The 19,047-nt window shown below is 32.8% G+C and overlaps 1 protein-coding gene across 1 annotated transcript in view; it reads left to right on the forward strand.

The window, feature by feature from the left end:
- The window catches only part of LOC129971353 (serine/threonine-protein kinase BRSK2-like), a 252,065-nt gene that overhangs the window by 169,661 nt on the left and 63,357 nt on the right, over positions 1-19,047 (forward strand). The window contains exon 3 of the mRNA XM_056085035.1: positions 17,600-17,685. Within this exon, the coding sequence (XP_055941010.1) occupies positions 17,600-17,685 (86 nt within the window). The remainder of the gene's footprint in view (positions 1-17,599; positions 17,686-19,047) is intronic.

A 19,047-nucleotide genomic window follows, 5' to 3' on the forward strand; every position in this document is an offset into this window, starting at 1 on the left:
TTTAGACGATTTTAATTTACAGAAACTCGGGGGGGGGAGTTGCAGTAAGATGAGCTCATTTTCAGAATTGATTTTGTCTTTCACTCCACTAGCTGCATTTTATTTTCAGTGTTTTTTTCACCTGATTGTTATTTTTGACTATATTATTTTAATTTGAAACTTGTTTAATACTAATTTATAATATTTTGCAAACGTTCCTTATTTACAGAAGACAATGAATGAAACAATGAATAAAATATAATATATGGAGTAAACTATCGAATCTTCCTCGAAATATTTTATAAAAAATAAATAACATATAAAAAGGAGGCATTTTTAGCATAAAATTCGTAACATTATAATTTTGTTCAAGCGAATTAACAAATATTATGTTTCGAAATCTACTGTTTATTAAATCTTAATTCTATGTTTAGACTTTTCACTGTGAATAAAAGTTGTTTTAAAATATTATATCATTAATTTCAATTCCTTTTTCGGCAGTTTTACGGGTAATTACTCCTCTTAATTCTTCGAATAATCTTTCATCTTTTAACTCTATCTATATCTTACTTTATCTTTTAACTCATGTTCATATGGACGAAACAAACGGCTGTTGACTCATGGGCAAAAGCGCAGAGTACTTTCCTATCTGATTGCTGATTACCTTGTCTTACGCTGCGCTTTAACAACGCATACATTTTCTTCCTATCAGAAGCAAATGGATTCCAAAACTGATGCGGAGAGTTTATTATATACCATATGAGCCAGAATTGGCTCGTTTCCTCTAGTACTCAGTAAGTGAGAGTGAGGAACACGCTTTTGTACAATTTCTGTTCATGTGTACGCATCAATATGGAGATACTTTCTCCAATGTGCATTTCATTTTATGTTTCAGTTTATCTAAGAAATCATTCGCTTCTGGCTTTAGAAAATAATTTAAAATTTGTTTATAGTTTGTGACCAGCAGGGGTGGTCTTTCCAAAACTTTCTTGCATGTCTAATAACGGTGTTATCCTCTACTCCACACACACACACACACACAAAATGTGGGTAAGGCAGAGTACATGTTGCATGGCGTTGACATTTAATAGTTATGAAATATTAATCTTTGGTGGGAATTCAGCATTTCTGCTGAATGTATCGTGTGATCTTTGGTGAGTTTTTTGGTGATTCGTACCTGACATGTGGTGGTTAATAGTATCTGAAAAACAGATTAGTGTTTTAGATAGTTTTTTCGATCGATAGAAACTAAAATTTGACACAGGACTGTAACTGTAATCCCAAAATCATATATAAAATTTGATATATTTAAGTTATCGCTTTTCTATTTTTCTGAAAGTACAATCCGATAGTCGATCTACCAATTTTTGAATTTGGCTAAAAATTTGACGGATGTCTACAAATTTAGTGTTATGGCCATATATAAGTCATATATATATATGTATGTATATATGGCCATACATACACACACACACACACACACACACACACACACACACACATAGTGTTATGGCCATATATATGGCCAAATTTCATCCATTTAGCTAAAAGCATATTTCAGCTATACTTGTCACAAATAGTCGTAATACCAAAAATGTATTTTTTTTCAACTCAAAAATGTCTGAAATGTGGAGATTCGTCAAAATCATAAGTGTGAATTTTTTTGACTATTATTTTCTCTTAGGAAACACGTGGAAGCAATCGTTTATTATTTTCTCTTCATATATGAAAAAGTAATAAAGTAAGACTTTTTAGTTGCTAAAATATATGGATTATTTTAAAAGACATTTCAACGAGACTTATTCAAAAAAGATTCACAAATATATTGCATGATTTCTTTCCATTTCATTTAAAGCAAACAGAATCTGCATTTGCAGGACAAACTTTTCTGGAAATATGATGAATGGGCGAAGTTTTTGCCAAGAAGGGAACTTTCAACTAGTGAGCCCTTGAGCCTTTCCACGTGTTCGACTCTCCGCATGAGACTGATGCATATTCATTAGCACGCAGAGAAGGCTGCATAATTAAATTGTTGTGCATTGATCGGGGAAGTGGGAAGTCATTCAGTTTGAATACACTCGGCTCTTAGTCGGTATTTAGTGAGGAACAAGCCTCCCTCATCTTGCGCGAAAGAGGATCATGACGTTAACTCATTGTTTTATGTATTCATCCGAGAAAATTTTTGAAAGGATGGTAACAATGTTGGAGTGGTTTGGGTACAGTGTGGTTCATAGGACTTGAAGCCACTTGAGGTTTGTCAGTTCAGAAAACGAGCGTAATTAGGGTGCGGCAGGCATGTCAAGTGCTATTAACAGGAGATGCAAAATGAAGAAATCACTTTCATTTAAGAGAAAAGTACATTTATTTAATTTCTCAGATTGTGAAGAATTAAAATCATCCCAATCTAGCAAGGGAAAACATAAAGCATATAGTTCGTTTTACCAACCAACTCAATGCATAATTCTCAAAACAAAGTAGTAAACAGGTTTTGATAATAAAGATCCAATGAACAAAATACCACCTGTGCGAAGAAAAACTCTTCAAGGTCTATTATGCATTAGTGAGGACAAGGCTTATACTTGATCATTACAATGTAGTGAGAAAAGGAAAAGATATTGTGTTGACTAACTCCAAATAATGTCTAGACTTTCTTATTGCTTACATGTGTTACGGAAGATTTTATTATGTTCATAAAGAATTTGTGGTAGTTGATGTATGGTGAAAAAGTCCAATGCACTCAATCGTAAATAAGGACATTTATTCAATACGGACAGCAAAACAATCCGAATGCACACAAGAAACTGCACTCATAGAATACAGTGGCACACAAACAGCAAACCGATAAAAAGCGGTCAAACAGAACTCAGAAGGAGCGCCTTCTTTAAATATTCACATTCTTCTAGCCTCTGTTATTCTCCACTGTCACCTCACTTTTACTGAACTGGACTGTCGACTTACTACTGATTCGATTACTGATTAGACAACTACTGATACTCAGCACACAACTCGATACTGCTTTAATCCTTAACTACAAGACTCAATACTAGTTTCACGACTACCTGATCACTTCCGTTCCATTGAATTGTATCATTCCTGATCGGTTTCCAGGCTTTTTATAGTTTTCAAAGTAGGATACAGAAAACTCTAAAATGAGAGGTATATTTCGCGTCCTAATAATCCTATTGCCAAAATTCCTAACGACTTTAAAATCTTCCATTTTATTCCCAAATTTGTTGACAAGTCACCAAGTTTGTCGCCAAGCCTGAGATCATTAATCTCTTATCTTTTCAACATCCATCAGAGCTAACCATAAAATAAACAAAAATGTCTTTCTCACGATGGAACTGATTACGATAGAAAGCAACATTACATATTCGTAATGCATGGAAGTAGAATGTTAAAACATCAACTTTCACACTTATTGAGTATCGGCGTTTTGTAATTCAATAAGAAATAATTAGGGAATCGATGTTTCAAAGCTCACAGAAAAAAAAATTCAGAATGAAAAATTTCTAATTATTTATACGGAAACTATTGTAAAAATGGCATCATTTTTTCAGAGTCATACATTACTGTCACAAATGTACATTCCCGGCGTCATGGTTTAGGTGTAGCTCAACTTCCTCGTGATCTGGGCGTCCCGTTTTCGAGTCCCGGTTCGGGCATGGTTGCTCTTCCCATATGCTCTGTCTGTGAGGTGTGTGAAAGAGCCCCCTGTGAAAAGGGTTGTGCAAGCGAGTGTGTGAGTGTCATCTTCATATGAGCTAGAAGTCAGACTTCTGTCCTCGGCTGCTCAAGGGTCTTACTCTCTGAAGCTACTGCATCCCCTTTCCATGGTAACGCGGACACGATGACATCATCATCACAAATATACATTTTCTTAGATAAAATATTTTTTGAGCCTATTTGTTGAACCCAAATGCTACCAGTCAGACGTACTTTATCTTTATTGTTTTATATGTGAGATACATACGTTTTTTTTTATTATTTTGATACAGAATATCTCTAATATCTGACATATAATATCTAATTTTTATATAATATGCTGCATCCAATAAATTATTTTTTTCTGAGCCTTTTTAAGCAGAATTTCCATATAATTATCCTAAATGTTTTTCTTTCTTCTAAACTAAGAATAATAAAAGTATTGTGAACGCCAAAAAATTAAAACTCGAAATTTTATTGAATATACGCGTTTCCTGAGTTCTAAAAACACATTTTTGAAAAATGTCTTATCTACCAGTGACAAAGATAGCTCAAAAGTATTTTGAGCTAGATGAAGCAAATTTGTTATATGGATTTTAGACCAAATTTATAGGCTTCTATCAAATTTTGAATGAAATCCAGGCAGAGAAAACTTGTCTATCTTGATGTTCGTGTAGAAGTGAACGAGTTAATTACAAAACTTAAAAAGTTGGATAGATAAAATTTGGCATACAGATTCACAATATAAATTGTAAATTCTTAACAAATTTTGAAATAAATCTATCAAAGGATTGACCATCTTTCTTATGTAATTTTTCATGTTGTAACTGCGATAATTCTAAACGAATGAATTTCAGTATGTGATCTTAAGACTACAAATATCATTAAATGATAAATTTTGGCCAACTTCTTTATCGGCTTCGAATTTTTCACCTATACGTGCGACAAATAAACTTGTTGAACCCTTTTGAAGAAAGATCAGCTTCGTATAACTATTAGGAGTAGTCCCTCTAAAACTTACTCAGTGACTTCCTAGTTATAGTGCTATCCCCCATCGTCCGCCAAAAATAGAAGTCTTTGGGCGTAACATTGGCGACTTCTTACATGGCATTGGCGTACAATAGTAACGAATAGTAACATTTGTACTGAATCTATCGTATGATCTTTGGCGAGAGTTTTGGCGATAAATCCCTGGCATTTTTGTTGTTTTAGACGCATTTTGTCCAACAAATTGAAATACAAATGTGATACGAAGCTACACTTATAATCACAGATTCATTCGAAATTTGATATATTACGTCCCTGCGTTTTTGAATTATCACGTATGCATGTTTCTGAAAGCACAGACCGATAACAATCAACTTCTGGTTAAATTTGACTCGAAATTTGATAAGCGTCTGTATTATAGACGCTTATATTATTATTACATTATAGATGTTTAATCTATGTACCGAACTTCCATGTGTACTATTCCATCTATCTCTCGTCGTATTGTACTTATTGTGTTAGCTTACATTCGAACAATCGGACAAACAGATTTACTCAGAGCAGGTTTTGCTCAAAATTTAATAGAAATCTGCAAATTTGGTTTCAGGATGTTATGACAAATTTCCTCCAACTAGCTCCAAGTGGTCTTGTATTATTTTAGTCACAGACAGACATCACAGTATTTTTCGAACTCAAAGAGGTCTAAAATGTGATGTGGTCGCCAAAATCTTGATTTATACTTCGCATACGAGAAAGTATAAACGACTGATAGCGGAGATGGGGAAAACGTTAACTTATACTTACTATTCCTCATATTTTTCCTCTCATATCAAATAGAAGAAGTATTAAATTTATTTCATAGTATTTTTGGCTAGTAAACGGCATCAAATCATGTCAATTCAGAAAAAGAGATTTCTCATGGAAGCATACAAGTGTTTAGCTTCTCCAGGACTGGAAGGAAGGTGTTTCATGTCATTCTTTTCTCTTTAGACAGATAAAAAATTTTAATCACCAGAAAATGCCCCCGCAAATGTAAAGCGAAAGAGACGGTTTTTCTAAGAGACCCTTTGAAATGCAAACACCCCTATCTAATATCGGCTAACAACATGCGAAAGAGAAAGCTGCATCTGTATTAACATTATAATTCTTAATTTTTAATTACAGCAAATAACGACAAAGTTAAGAATATTTCGAAAAAGAAATTTCTTTCGAAATTAGAGTTCTACCTCCCATTATTTCTTGAGTTTCCGCATTTCCATTATTATTTTGTAAAAAGGTGACATTTTTTATCAACCCTTACTTCGACGACGCTTGGCATTTCGAAGGTAATTAGTTGAAAGCAAACAGAAATAATGTTCATGATGGTTCCCATTCTTTCAGAAATAATAAACATGGAGTGTATTTACATCCCAGTTTTCTCGTTCAACGTTGATATTTTGCTTTATTCTTCTTCCCTTCTCCTATTTCATCTTTTTAAATTTCAGATGCTATGAAGAAATGGGAAAATACATGTATGGTTCAATTTTCAATACGAATGGATTCTTTTGAATGCATTCCTAAAACTGAATCTTAGTTCTTTACATTTGATTGAAATTTAAGAATTGCATCTCGTTGAATTTTACCATGAAATTCGTTGTACATTCTTTCTTTCTTTCGATATCAATAAAAATGGAACAAAATTTTCTCTCAAACTTCTGGAAGCAGGCCTTTTTTAACCCCTTGGAGTATGGTGTCGCTGTGGTCTAGTGGTAAGATTTCGGCTTCTGAACCACGAAGCTTTAGGATCGAGATCCGATTCAACCAAAGAACCGTCTTGTAAGCGATTCTTCTTCTGGTTCCTGTTAAATTTGCCCTCTCGCTGGTGTGGCGAGGAAATTTGGACAGTGGGGTGCCAAGTGAGATGCCGCCCTCGTCATCTGACCGCTGTTCAAAATAGTTCTCGTGTTGCTTTAAAACGGTTTTAACCGTAACCAAACTGAATTGAACCCTACGTATATGGTGACGAATCCGACCCGCGTATCTAATTACTGAATTTTTAACATTATATCTGCAATTAAATAAAAGTATTAAATGATTTTAAACACACACAAAAAAAACATAAACGCTTTAATATCCCAAGTGTACATGTACTATTAAAGGAATTTAAATAATAAGTTTCTTAATTAGGATGTGTCATCTAATTAGGAAGTTACGTAAATTCGTAGGTCAAAGAGTTTAACGTGATGAAGAGAAGAAAATAAATTAAAATTCTCTTAGCAAAAGGGAATTTAATTAAATTTTTTTGACATGAAACAGAAAATGCAAATAATTTAATTATATGTTGACAAGAATCAAAAATGGCGAATGGTTGCAACATAAAAATTGTACTATTCCGAAAATTGCACAAATTATGTGGAATTCTGGATTAATTGTACCATTTTCAACTTTCATACTTAATTTATTCTAAGGTACTTAATTAAATAAAAAACGAGCACTTTGCTCAATTTTCACCAATAACTTACGAAAGACTTATTATAAGAATTATTTATATACTGACTTGAAGACAATGTCAATCCTTTTAATGGACTTATTGTTCAATTTCTATACATTTTTTCCTTCAATCCTTATAAAAAGTTTCAAAATTCAGTTTAAACACAATTTGTTACAGAGCTTTCTATTGTTGTAATTAAAACGGAAACTATTTCATCATATCCTCGATCACCTTTTTTTTCCAATATTAAACAAAGATAAAATATTGTTTTCTTGGACATAACTCATAAGGCAATTATTTTTGTAATTATAAATTCCTTGTATATATATATATACTACAATTTACGTTGTATGTTACTGAAAACGTCTCGTGCTCTTCAAATTTCCACACCACACCAGTGAGAGGATGTATTTCTAATGCATCAGATTTAATGTGCAGAAATCCTTCATAAAGGCCACAAAATATAGTTTTACATCAGGAAATTTCAGGTCCTAAAACATTATTGTCAGATAAACTGCTGGTGTGAACTCTAGTAATTTTTAGATATGAACTCAGTTTAAAAATTGCATTGATAGTATTATTTGCTGCCAACTAGTTTGATGAGAACTGCTGTATATGTGCGATTGTTGCACGCGAAAACTGTCGCCAAGAATTTCACCTTCTCATATTACCATGGGAAAATGAATAGGTCTGAATGTCTAGGTCGTTAAAACAGTAATCAAAGCTCAAACCTCCTCATATTGGTGTGAAAAATGGCGACGGTCTAAATTAGCCATTGTTTTTTATCCTTTTAATTACACTCATTGAAAAATATAATACGCTATATACGATTCACAAGCAAAACTAAGCATTAGTAAATCAGATTTTGATTTCCTGAATTTACTGAAATCTTCTCTTCCGAGAAAGTCTGTTGTGTTGGAAGCAAGTCTCGGCTTCAGTACCAGGGGTTCCCAGGTTCTAGACCCGATTCCACCGAAGAACCATCGTGTAAGCGGATCTGGTGGATGTTAAAGCTATCGATGCGAAATGTTTTCCCGTTGATGTGGAGTGTAAGTGTGGAGAGGGGACGGTGCCAGCTCATGCGTTTTCCTCATCATCTGACCGTAGTTCAAATCACGAAATATCAAAACAGCGCTAGTGTAGCTTTAAAATGCGGAATGTGTGGTTTAATGTAATTAAATTAAAACTCGTCCTAAAAAACTTCGGTGTCACGTGATCAATCGCGAGTGTGCGTGGGTTTACAAGCGTGCAGATTCAAATGTCACTTTCGTCATTTGATGGCGGTTTTTAATGGCGATATCCATACAAACCTCTTCTACAACTTCAAAACGGGGAGTAAATTCCTTATAACCAAACTGAATGATAATAATTTCTCTGTACTCGAGTGAATTCAGATTTTGAGGGCTATAAACGAAACTTATATCCCATCGTTATACTACCGACTTGTCATATCCAGTTACAGCTAACCATTATTTCTTGAAGTAAAATTCATCGCTATTTGTCTTTCGTCAAGCCTTTATGCAAATTATTTCAGTCATTGTCTTAAAAAAGGGACATTATAAGTGGACATAAAATGCCTCCATAAAGAGAGAAAAGCGCAGTGAATTTTTGCTTATATTTTACACCCAAGAATATAAATTTGATGATCATGTAGTATTTTTGTAATGTCTATTCTATTCTTCTATTCTATTTCTTCAATACCCTTTTTTCTCTAGACGATGTTTTGCATTAATAAGAGGAAAACCACTTACACGAAAACCGCAAAAGTTTATAAGACAGTAGTCTCACATTTTTAGTTTTGCATTTTATTGCTTACATTTTTTTCTTTTCCCATGCATAAACTACTGCGTTTATAATTTTATGTTCTGAAATAAAAAAAAAATTCCATTAGTGCAGCATATTTTTTGTGTCGTTTCATCTAATAAAAACTGGAATATTACTATATTTGGTACCAACTGTTTTTGGTGAACAGCAGGTTCACTGAAATCAATGAATGTTGAAATTGTCAATTAAATATATTATGCAGCTTGCTCTTAAGGACTTCCTCAGCAATGCATTTTTAAACTTTTATAGGCATAATTTTATAAAATCTTAAATTTTTGCAGGCATATAAACCGTTTTAAGAATTTTTAACCGTTCAGTTCATTGTGGTATTTCTCTAATTCTTTGCACTCGGATGTTTCCTCTGCAACTGCAGGCGTGCCACTCGTTCCCCCCTTTAGCCCCTCTTACGGTTTTCTGGAATGCTTTGATGCCTGTCTAGTTTACCGACAAATTGTCGGTAAACTGGACAAACATCAAAGCTCCCCCGAAAACCACAAGAGGGGTCGAAAGGGGAACACGTGGCCCGTCTGAAGATTCTCCGGTCGTAGGAACGCCGCTTAAGAAAAGTAATCATTTTAAATTCTCAAAAGTAATATTAATCAAAAGTGCATCATTTTTACTTTCTATTTATTTATTTTGTATTGGTAAAAATCCCTACAGACTGGTAAGAATATGTAGAGTAATTTTTCGGGGAAATTCAACTTTAAACAATTAGATATGATGGTGTCATGTCCGCGTTACCACGGGAAGGGGGTGCAGTAGCTTCTGAAGGTTAAGGCCCCTGAGCATCTGAGGGCAGAAATCTGCCTTCTAGCTCATATGAAAATGATACTCACACACTCTCTTAAATAACCTCTTTTTACAGATGGGGCTCTTTGACGCACCTCACAGATAGAACACAGAGAAGAACAACCATGCCCGAACCCCCGACGCCCAGGTCGTTGGGAAAACGCGCTACCCCTAAGCCAGGACGCCGGCAACAATTATATATATATATTTATTTTACTGTTCAAGGAACAAGTTCTTGTATTAGTTGAATAATTAGTTGAATTTTTCTTAGTGTAAAGAGTCTATATTCTGTCATCTTACCTAACATTTGAATTTTGATTTGAAACGGGAGAGTTTGGATTTTAAATAATGCAAGAAAATTTCTTTTCAAAATTTTATTTTTATTAAAAAATAAAAATAAGGAATTATAGGATATAATTGAAAAACATTTAGGTTTTATGCGTATTACAGAAAAGTTATTATAATTTAAGTTATACTTCAAAATATTATTTAATATATATTTCACTGATTGAACGAAAAATATAGTGTACTACATAAGGAAATTGATTTTCTAGCTATTGAAACGTTAATATATTTTATAATCCAATATTATTGCAAAAGTAAATAATATGAGCCTATTAAAAAAATTTATCTTTGTTTACTTAGGAAGTTTAATTATAAAAATAGCATAATTTTATAACCCAATAATATTAAAGAAATGAACAGCAAGGGTGTATTATAAAAAATTTTCAAGCCTTTTTACTTGTGAAATTTAATTATAAATACAAATAATTTCAAAAAGTTTATGCTTATTTCTCTATACGTATGATTTACTTTAAAAGCATATCGAAAGTTTTGTGAAATATTTTTCTTCTAAATGTTATCAGACATGGCAGCATATTTTCTAATTATGCCTCTTGAGGTTTTGGTGATAATACTTTTAACACTGGAAAATGCAAAATATATCAGGATGAAAAAACTCAAATTATGTACATGGGATATTTAATCAGTAAACCACTTGCTGAATTTGTGGATGGAAATGGATATTTCCGGATAGTTTCGAATATAGAAACACCTACTATACGTAATATCCAAGACACCCCTCTCTGTCTAGACAGAATGAGTCCGATTAGTTAACGAGTCATGTAACAGTTACAAGTCTTGCAAATAATAGATGTTTCAGAGAAGAACTCTCCTAATGATTAACCTCTCAGGTTGCTTATTCCACGATTTAATGAGTTAAAGTTCCTCTGTTTTCTGTGAAACTTCTATTTCTGTGGGCTGTCCGATTGTATTACTGCAGCATATCGAATTCTACAGTGCAATCATTAGTATCAGTTCGCTTTTTACTTGAATACGAAGTGCATATAAAGTGTTGTAACCGTCGAAAAATTGGAGCTGAGGATTTTGACGAATTTCCACGTTTTAGACCTCAATGAGTTTGAAAAAAAACATTTTTGTAATTATGTTTGTCTGTGACAAAGATAATTCAAAAATGATGTGAGTTAGACGGATAAAATTTGGTATAAGGTATTCACACCAAATGTGCAGATTTCAATCAACTTTTGGGCAAAATCAATCAAAGGAAATCTGTGTGTGTGGAATATCAGTTTACACGATATCAGTTTGAATATCAGTTTACACGATACCTACAAATCCTAGACTATAACTACTATCAGAATTTTAGTCATATATTACAAGGGGTTGATCGTCTGTCGGTCTATTCTTTCAGAAACATGTAAAACGATGATTCAAAAGCTACTTAGTCCACTGGCTGGGAAGAAGCAATTAAATGGTTGATTAAAAATATTATTTTTTAATTGCAAATAAACTTCATAAAAAATGCAAATTTTATAAATAATTAAATATTGTTGTTGTTGTTAATCTCCATGGCTTGACTTAGTCAGACCCAATCCAAAAATCTGTTGACAAGAAAAAAGTCAAAAACGAGGAAGGAGAAGAATAAATTTCTCACCAAAGAAGTCCTAAACAGTCTAGGATATGTTCAGCAGAGGCCCGATGTTGGCACCCTGAGAAAAGAAAAGATATTTAAGGTGGCCACTAGCAAGGCGCGACAGGCAAGTTTTGGTTTTTCTATCACAAGGAAGAATTAAGGAGTGGGCCGCTTATTGAGTAGGGGGAACCATCCAATTCTTCTTATTTAGGAATTTCGCCTGAGAGAACAGTTCTAAGTATGTGAGCTCAGCAGAAGATGAAGTCGCTAGGCTGCTTCCTTTCTTTGCAAGCCTGTCTGCTATTCTACTCCCAAGTCCTACAGATTGCCTTATCGTGGCGGGAGGGTGTCCCTGGGCGGAATGAGTGAAGTACGTCGGGAGGTTGGTAGGGTCACCCAAGGCGTGAAGGCCATTCCACTATGCCCAGCTAAAATCTGCAAGCGAAGGAGCTAAGACAGTCTTTTACCTCCTAATGCTCCAGTCTTTTGACTCACAGAAGCTGCACATCCCTCCCCCCGAATCGGTTGACAAATAATTAAATATAAGTGTAATATTAATATTATATCGAGTATAATTGGACAAGTTCCGATTTGTTTCATTACGTTCATTTAATTATTATACAGAAAACAGAACACCTTTTTCAATAATATTATGTATAGACGTGGATGTTGAGCAATCTGTATTCGTTTTAAATAAATGAAAATGAATACATATTTACGAAGTGAATTAATAAAAAATATTAATCTATAGAAACATTAATTCCTTTAAAATGTGTTGAAATTTAAAACTAAATCCACTAACTTATTGAAAGTGGGTGCTCATAATGTGCACTGCCTCAGACGCAAATGACCTAAATTCGCCACTGCACTTGGCATTTAATGTTTTTCAAACGTGTTCAGATATAAACGAAACAACATGAACACGGATATTAATAAGAATATTAATTTGGACATTGTACAATTAAAATTTATTTAATAAAGTTATAAATAAATAGTTTTTAATTGCTGGAAATGTTGAATGATTAAGAAAGATATCAAAGTTTTAATCAAAACCAATACACTTAAATATAAATATCAATAAAAGTTTAAAATGTCAGAACATTTATACACATTTTTGATAAAAAAAATGCAGCATCAGTGCATTTGTATTGTTAATTACAACATTAACTTTTTAAATAAAAAGGTTGCATGAGGAGAAGAAATTAATAAATATAAAAATTTTTTTTACATTAACTTATAAGCCATTGCGTGCAGCCAATTCCATTTTAAGTTTTCAATGCATTTTGTGTCTCTTATATTCACTGTAAAAACGCAGCACGGTAACAATCATAAAAATTCTTACAACTGAAAAGCAAGAAAGATTTCTTCATTTAACAATCGTTCATTTTTCTCATTAGAATGACTACTAATATTTTTTTCCCTTATCAAGTGTTAATTAATTGCTCACTATTTCTTTCAATACCGTCATTTCGATTTTTTACAAAGCTAATTATACTTGATGTATCGCTCATTTAATTTTTTAAAACACCATTTAAGTCAATAACGAATCTTTTTACGATTGTCTAATGGAGAGGAAATTCAAAGGATTTAAATGATTATTTTTTCATTGCAGCTAATTAAAAATGCACGATAATCTCTTACCAATAGTGTGATTAACTAAATATATGCAGTAATCTTTTTTTCTCTAAGAAATTTGAATTTTCTTGTTAATATGAGGTATGATTTTAGATGCAAATACTGCAGCTGTAGAAAAGAAAAAAAAATTATTTGTCATTTTTATATTTAAATCTGAAAAAAAAAAGATATCGAGGAGTTTCCGTCTTTTTCTCCATCGCATTACTCATTACTAACTGGGGCAGGGAGTGAAAACTGTTTACCTGATGTAATCAGACTCGGGAAATGTTTGTCTACTTGAGGAAGGAAATAATTCTCACTTTCGTTCTCTTTTTACTTTGTTGTATACAAATAATGTAATTTTTGCAAACTTCGCCTCGAGGTTTTGATGAATCTCACATATTAAGATTCCCACATTTTAGGAATTATGTTCGTTTTTAAAGTCAAAAATTCAAAATAAATAAATAAATAAAAATAAAAAAGGGATAGATTTGGTATGTGGCCTTTACATAAACATTGTAAGTTTCTATCAAATTTTGAAAATACTCCACTCGCAGTCATTTTGTCTGTCTGTATGTGAACTAGTGAATACGATGTTTTTTGTTTAGTTATATTAACGTACCGTTTTAAAGCAACACTGGGGCTATTTTGGAACGGACTTTGTAATTTTTAAACGGCCACCAGGCCACCGCGGCCCTATCTATCAGGTTAGAGGAATTAAAATATAAAATAGGCCTGAAACAGAATATATAACACGCGTTACAATAGATTTAAATCACAGCTGGATGGATAATTACTATGATTTGACTATTCCATATGAATCGTATAATTTGAATAATAACATGAATAATTTGGGCGAACAAACTGATCGCCAAAAGCGGTTAGAAATATTTATTAATGATATTGTGAGAAATGAAAGACTTATTTCATTTCCCTATTTATGACTCTTAATTAATGATTTTTATATTAAACTTGTAATCAGTATGAGGAAAGGAGCAAAAAAAATCCACTCTTATAGAATTGATTTATATTTTTGAGAGCTGCTTAGTTGGCTTGCCCAAAATATTGGAATGATGGCTTTATATCAAAAGTTTCTTGCAGATGTTCAGTTTAAAAAAAATAAGGAAGGAAACTAAAAAGTTTTTTTTCCCAAGGCATGATTTTTGAATTCCTTTACTTCTTCAAGTCCTCATTTATTTATTTTCTCTTAATAACTCGTTATTAAATTTATTATTGAGTTTTGACTTTTTTATGAAATTATTTTTTTTATGAATGCAAAGATGGAATTGTACTATCAACTTTTAGTTCCTTAATATAACTAGTTGGGGAATTTTGTGCACTGTTTTTTCTGCTGTGCACTGTTGTTTTTTGTGATGTTTTTTCGATTATAATATTCTATTTGAATATTTTCAGCAAATTTATCAGTTAAATGATTCACTGATTACATTTTGAATATTCCTTAGTTTTGGAATATGGTATTGAATCTGAAATAAAAGTTTTCTTTTAAACTCCATAATGTATATAATTTTTAATAACTTTCTTAATAATAGTCTATTTTTTATTAACTTTATTAATTATTTTTTAATGTTAAACGTTTGAATATTATAGATTTTAATTGAATATCTTCTTACGAACACAAATGTTCTATTTTGTACCGTAAATAAATGAGATATGAATATGAAATTTTAGAGTGAAGTATACCATATGGTTGCATTCAGACATCTTAAAGAAATCTTAGCAAATCAGCATTATTTAGATAAATTTCTGCAGCAAAAGTTTATCCCACACAAGAACACGAAATCGCGAAGAAATTGCCGTCCAATATTTGCTCGTACAGCTTGGTGGAACTTTTTCCCGTTCCTCTGTAACCATAGCAACGTTGGAGCGCCAATAAAGCATAAAAAAGTTCTGCTGAGACTTGAAAAGGAAATTGATTGACAACTCTTCTTAATTTCGACTGCTTATACCGCTGTTTCCAGATTCCATCTCAAAAACGATCGTTTGCCAATGTCTTCCACCTCTTCCCCTTTCTACCCAACATCACGGCCAGGAGGAAGGGGGAGCTAACTTGATTGCTTTTGTCTCCCCCCTAATAGGCTCCCTGGTGTTCTTCTTTTCGAATTTTATCAGCAGCGTATGATATGCGTTTTTTGGTCCGTGTCTTTTCGTTGTTTTTATTCTTTGTTTTGGAGACGTTTGTCAAATGAGATGTCGTGCAGCGAAATACGAATTGACATCAACATTTGCAAACGTCATGCTAATGCAGAGACACTATTTGCCAAGAGGAGGGACATAAAAATGGATATTTTGGTTCCGTGATTGAAATTCGACAAACAAAACGGTATTTCGGAGGGAAATGGAGTCAATGAATTAGATGAAGAAAAAATAACTGTTCTGAAAGAAATTTTATGATAACAAGCCTCTTTTGGCGACCAGCATATATATATATACTGCGAAGTAAAAGTGGAAATGAAAATACTTCTTCAGAGGCAATATCAAACGAAACCAATTTTTTTAAAACAATCTTAATTTTAATGCTTCAGCCTTTCATCCCTTCAGTGGGAAGATAAACTGAGGACCAAGCATGCTTGGGAACTAAATACTGGGGGTTCCGCGTTAGGCTGACCACCTAACCGAGCCATATGCCTCACACTCCAAGGCCTTCGGTCAAGAAAGCAGATATCGAGACATGGTCAGATGGTCAGAGATGGGCTATCGTACCGCTGAGTTTAGTTTTAATTTTAATGCTGGCAAAAACACGCAATTGAGTTTTTTTATAAATGAGATTGAATTTCACCACAGCATTTTTTAAGATTGTAATCAAAGGAAATTTTAAAAAATTATTACAAATATATGAAATTGATATCATTAGAAAGGCATTTTTTTTTTTTATTTTAAGCTAAAGCAAAAAAAAAAAAAAAAAAACATTTTTGGAAAATATGAACATCAATTTTTTCATAGACAAGTCATAGTTACTATTCATATGGCGATGGTTAAGCCTACTTTTGCGATCAAGTAAGCTTTATTTGACGCTTGTTTCTAATATCTTAACTTTTTTGCATATTCTTTCCTCTAGCTCAATGGAGTCCTTAATGAAACGGCAAGCACACATTCAAGAAATTTTAACAATATTTTGCAGCTTCATTAATTGGTTAACGAAGTACTGAATTATTAAGTGCAGCTGTAAAATTGTTCAGTAAAGCAGTCTGAAATGTTTGCGTGACGTTTTCTTTACATTTGATTGTTGCCATTTGGCAATGAATAATTATTAAGATTTTTTGTGCTATGTACGTTAGCGTTATTTATATGTATAGATTTATTCCGGTATTCTCTATATGAAATGAAAGTTTTCTCCTGTGCCTTTGATATGATTCTTACTTAATAAGATCTATAAATTAATCAAATCTAAATTTGTTGAGATCATTTTTTTATTTTACACCTAAATTTTAAAGATTATTGCGAATATATAGTTATTTTTATGCCAGTGTCGTAACTAGAACGAGACAGGCAAGGCATGTGCACTAGTGCCGTTACCAAGAAGACGCAAAATTGAGGAAAGTCAGAGTCCTTTTTACAATCCTAGAACAAACACAAGCCCAGTTTCTCAAATTGTTTCTAGTTCAATATGCTCTTGCTCACCAAATTATAAAAATACAAATAAATTCAGCGAACCCTTTTTCAGTGAGCTGTAAGAAGTGATTAATGCAGTAAAACTAATCTTTTTTCCCCGCTGAAACCTGCTACTTCCGCTAACATGAAAAATAAAAGCGTAAGTGCAATTCCTGGATTCCCGCTGTTTCATTTGCTGAGTAATTTCGGTCTCCTGCAGAAGAGCAGTCTCTTTTGAGAAACAGAATAAATAGTCGAGGAGACTTAGCTTTTGCTCATTGGGTCCACGACCTTGTACCCCTGTCTCCAGAGAGATAGGTCGATTTTCGTTGAAGGAGGGATATAGTTACTCGGACGGGCTAGTTTCATTATATTTTAATCTTATGCGTTAAAAGATAGATTACCACAAGGGTTGTTAAAGAATAAAAACTGTTCCTGATTTTTCCGGGGAAACAAAGCCAAGATGATTGTAAATACTACTTAAAAAGACATAAGTTATGCTGCCAGTTATTTTTCTAAATATATTTGTATTGTTTTTTTTTATATCTCATCCATTTTACGTATCGAAATTAAATTCTGTCTCTAACAATTCAAAATAAATTAGAAATTTTTTAAGACTATTTCTCTTTAATGTTAAATTGAAAATATTTCTAAAACTGATATTTCATGGATTTTTATTTTGTTTTCAGGTGGAACGGGAAATCGCTATCATGAAGCTCATAGAACATCCTCATGTCTTGGCACTGTACGACGTCTATGAAAATAAAAAATATCTGTAAGTAGCTGGCCAACCATTCTCACACTACTCCGATATCAATGATTTCATTATTCATTAGCTCTTAAAAAGTTCAAGATTTTGTATTTATTGACAATTTTTAATTAACACATTTCAAAACATATCATTATTGTTATTATTTTACTTTAATATATGAACTAACATAAAAATATTTGTTTTAATTATTTTCCTTCTTTAAATACAAAAAAAAAAAAAAAAAAAACAGACCTATTATAATAATTTTTATTTTTTTGCAATCTATTTTCGTGAAACCAGTTGACACTTTGTTAAAAACATATTCCTTCAATTAAATTAATTGCAAGTTGTTTTGTATGATTTTCTAAGCTATTCTTTTGAATTGTATTTATGGAGTTTTATGTACATATACAAATGTTGAAAAGTTCTCTGTAATGAATGAAGAGTCAAAAGAATTGAATATATTCCAATATTTAATTAAATATTAATCCTACAGAATTATTCATGTTGTAACATTCCCCGTTTCCCAGCACTGATAAGACATTGTGTTGTACTGATTCATTGTGTCGTCGCTGTTACTTACTAAACTCCTCGAGATAGCTAGATGGTGGATCTTTTCACCTGGGTGGTCTCGCATCTGTTAATTAGCGACTACAATGAAAGACCACATATGGAATTCCTTGTCCCAGAGGTATTGATAGTACCTTCAAAGAGAAATGGGTGTCCAAACATCTGGATGCCAGATGTTTCTCTTTGTGAAAGGACCTTCCCACGACCCACTGGCGCCACTGAGAGAGCATATGGCTGAATCCCGATTGGCCGAAGGAGAGCTCAAATGACCAATGTAAATTAAGAGGCGGAGATTGGCGCCGAAATAAAGCGCAGAGATTTTTTTTAGAGAGGAGAGAAGAAACGAATTGCAGGAACTGTTGGAATACACCCACGAGTTCGGAGTCTGAGAAACTACCCTTGGAATGGTCGTGTTGACGAGATGAAGAACTGAGTTTCAAGAAAAACCTTCAATTTTGACTGTTGTATCTCCTAATAGAGGTGTAAATAACTATTTATTTAACCAAGATTATAACAAGTTGTTCTTTGTATATATAGGGCTGTAAAATAAAGAATTGTCTGGAAATTCTGCTTCGTTATTTGATCAGTCTAGATCAGGACATTACAATATGAATAGAATTACATTATAAGTGCATACAAATAAAATAAAGAAAATTATTAAATAGAATAACGGAAACTACTAATTTAGTAACTTTTCTCGCAAATACGCATTAGGAAAATATTTTAATTCAGAAATTTGTTCTCGAAGTCGGAATAAATCTTCACATTTTAGACTTCTATGAATACGATGAAATCACTTTTCGAATTATTTATGTG

The sequence above is a fragment of the Argiope bruennichi genome, chromosome 6 (genome assembly GCF_947563725.1).
Source record: "Argiope bruennichi chromosome 6, qqArgBrue1.1, whole genome shotgun sequence".
Taxonomy (NCBI): domain Eukaryota; kingdom Metazoa; phylum Arthropoda; class Arachnida; order Araneae; family Araneidae; genus Argiope; species Argiope bruennichi.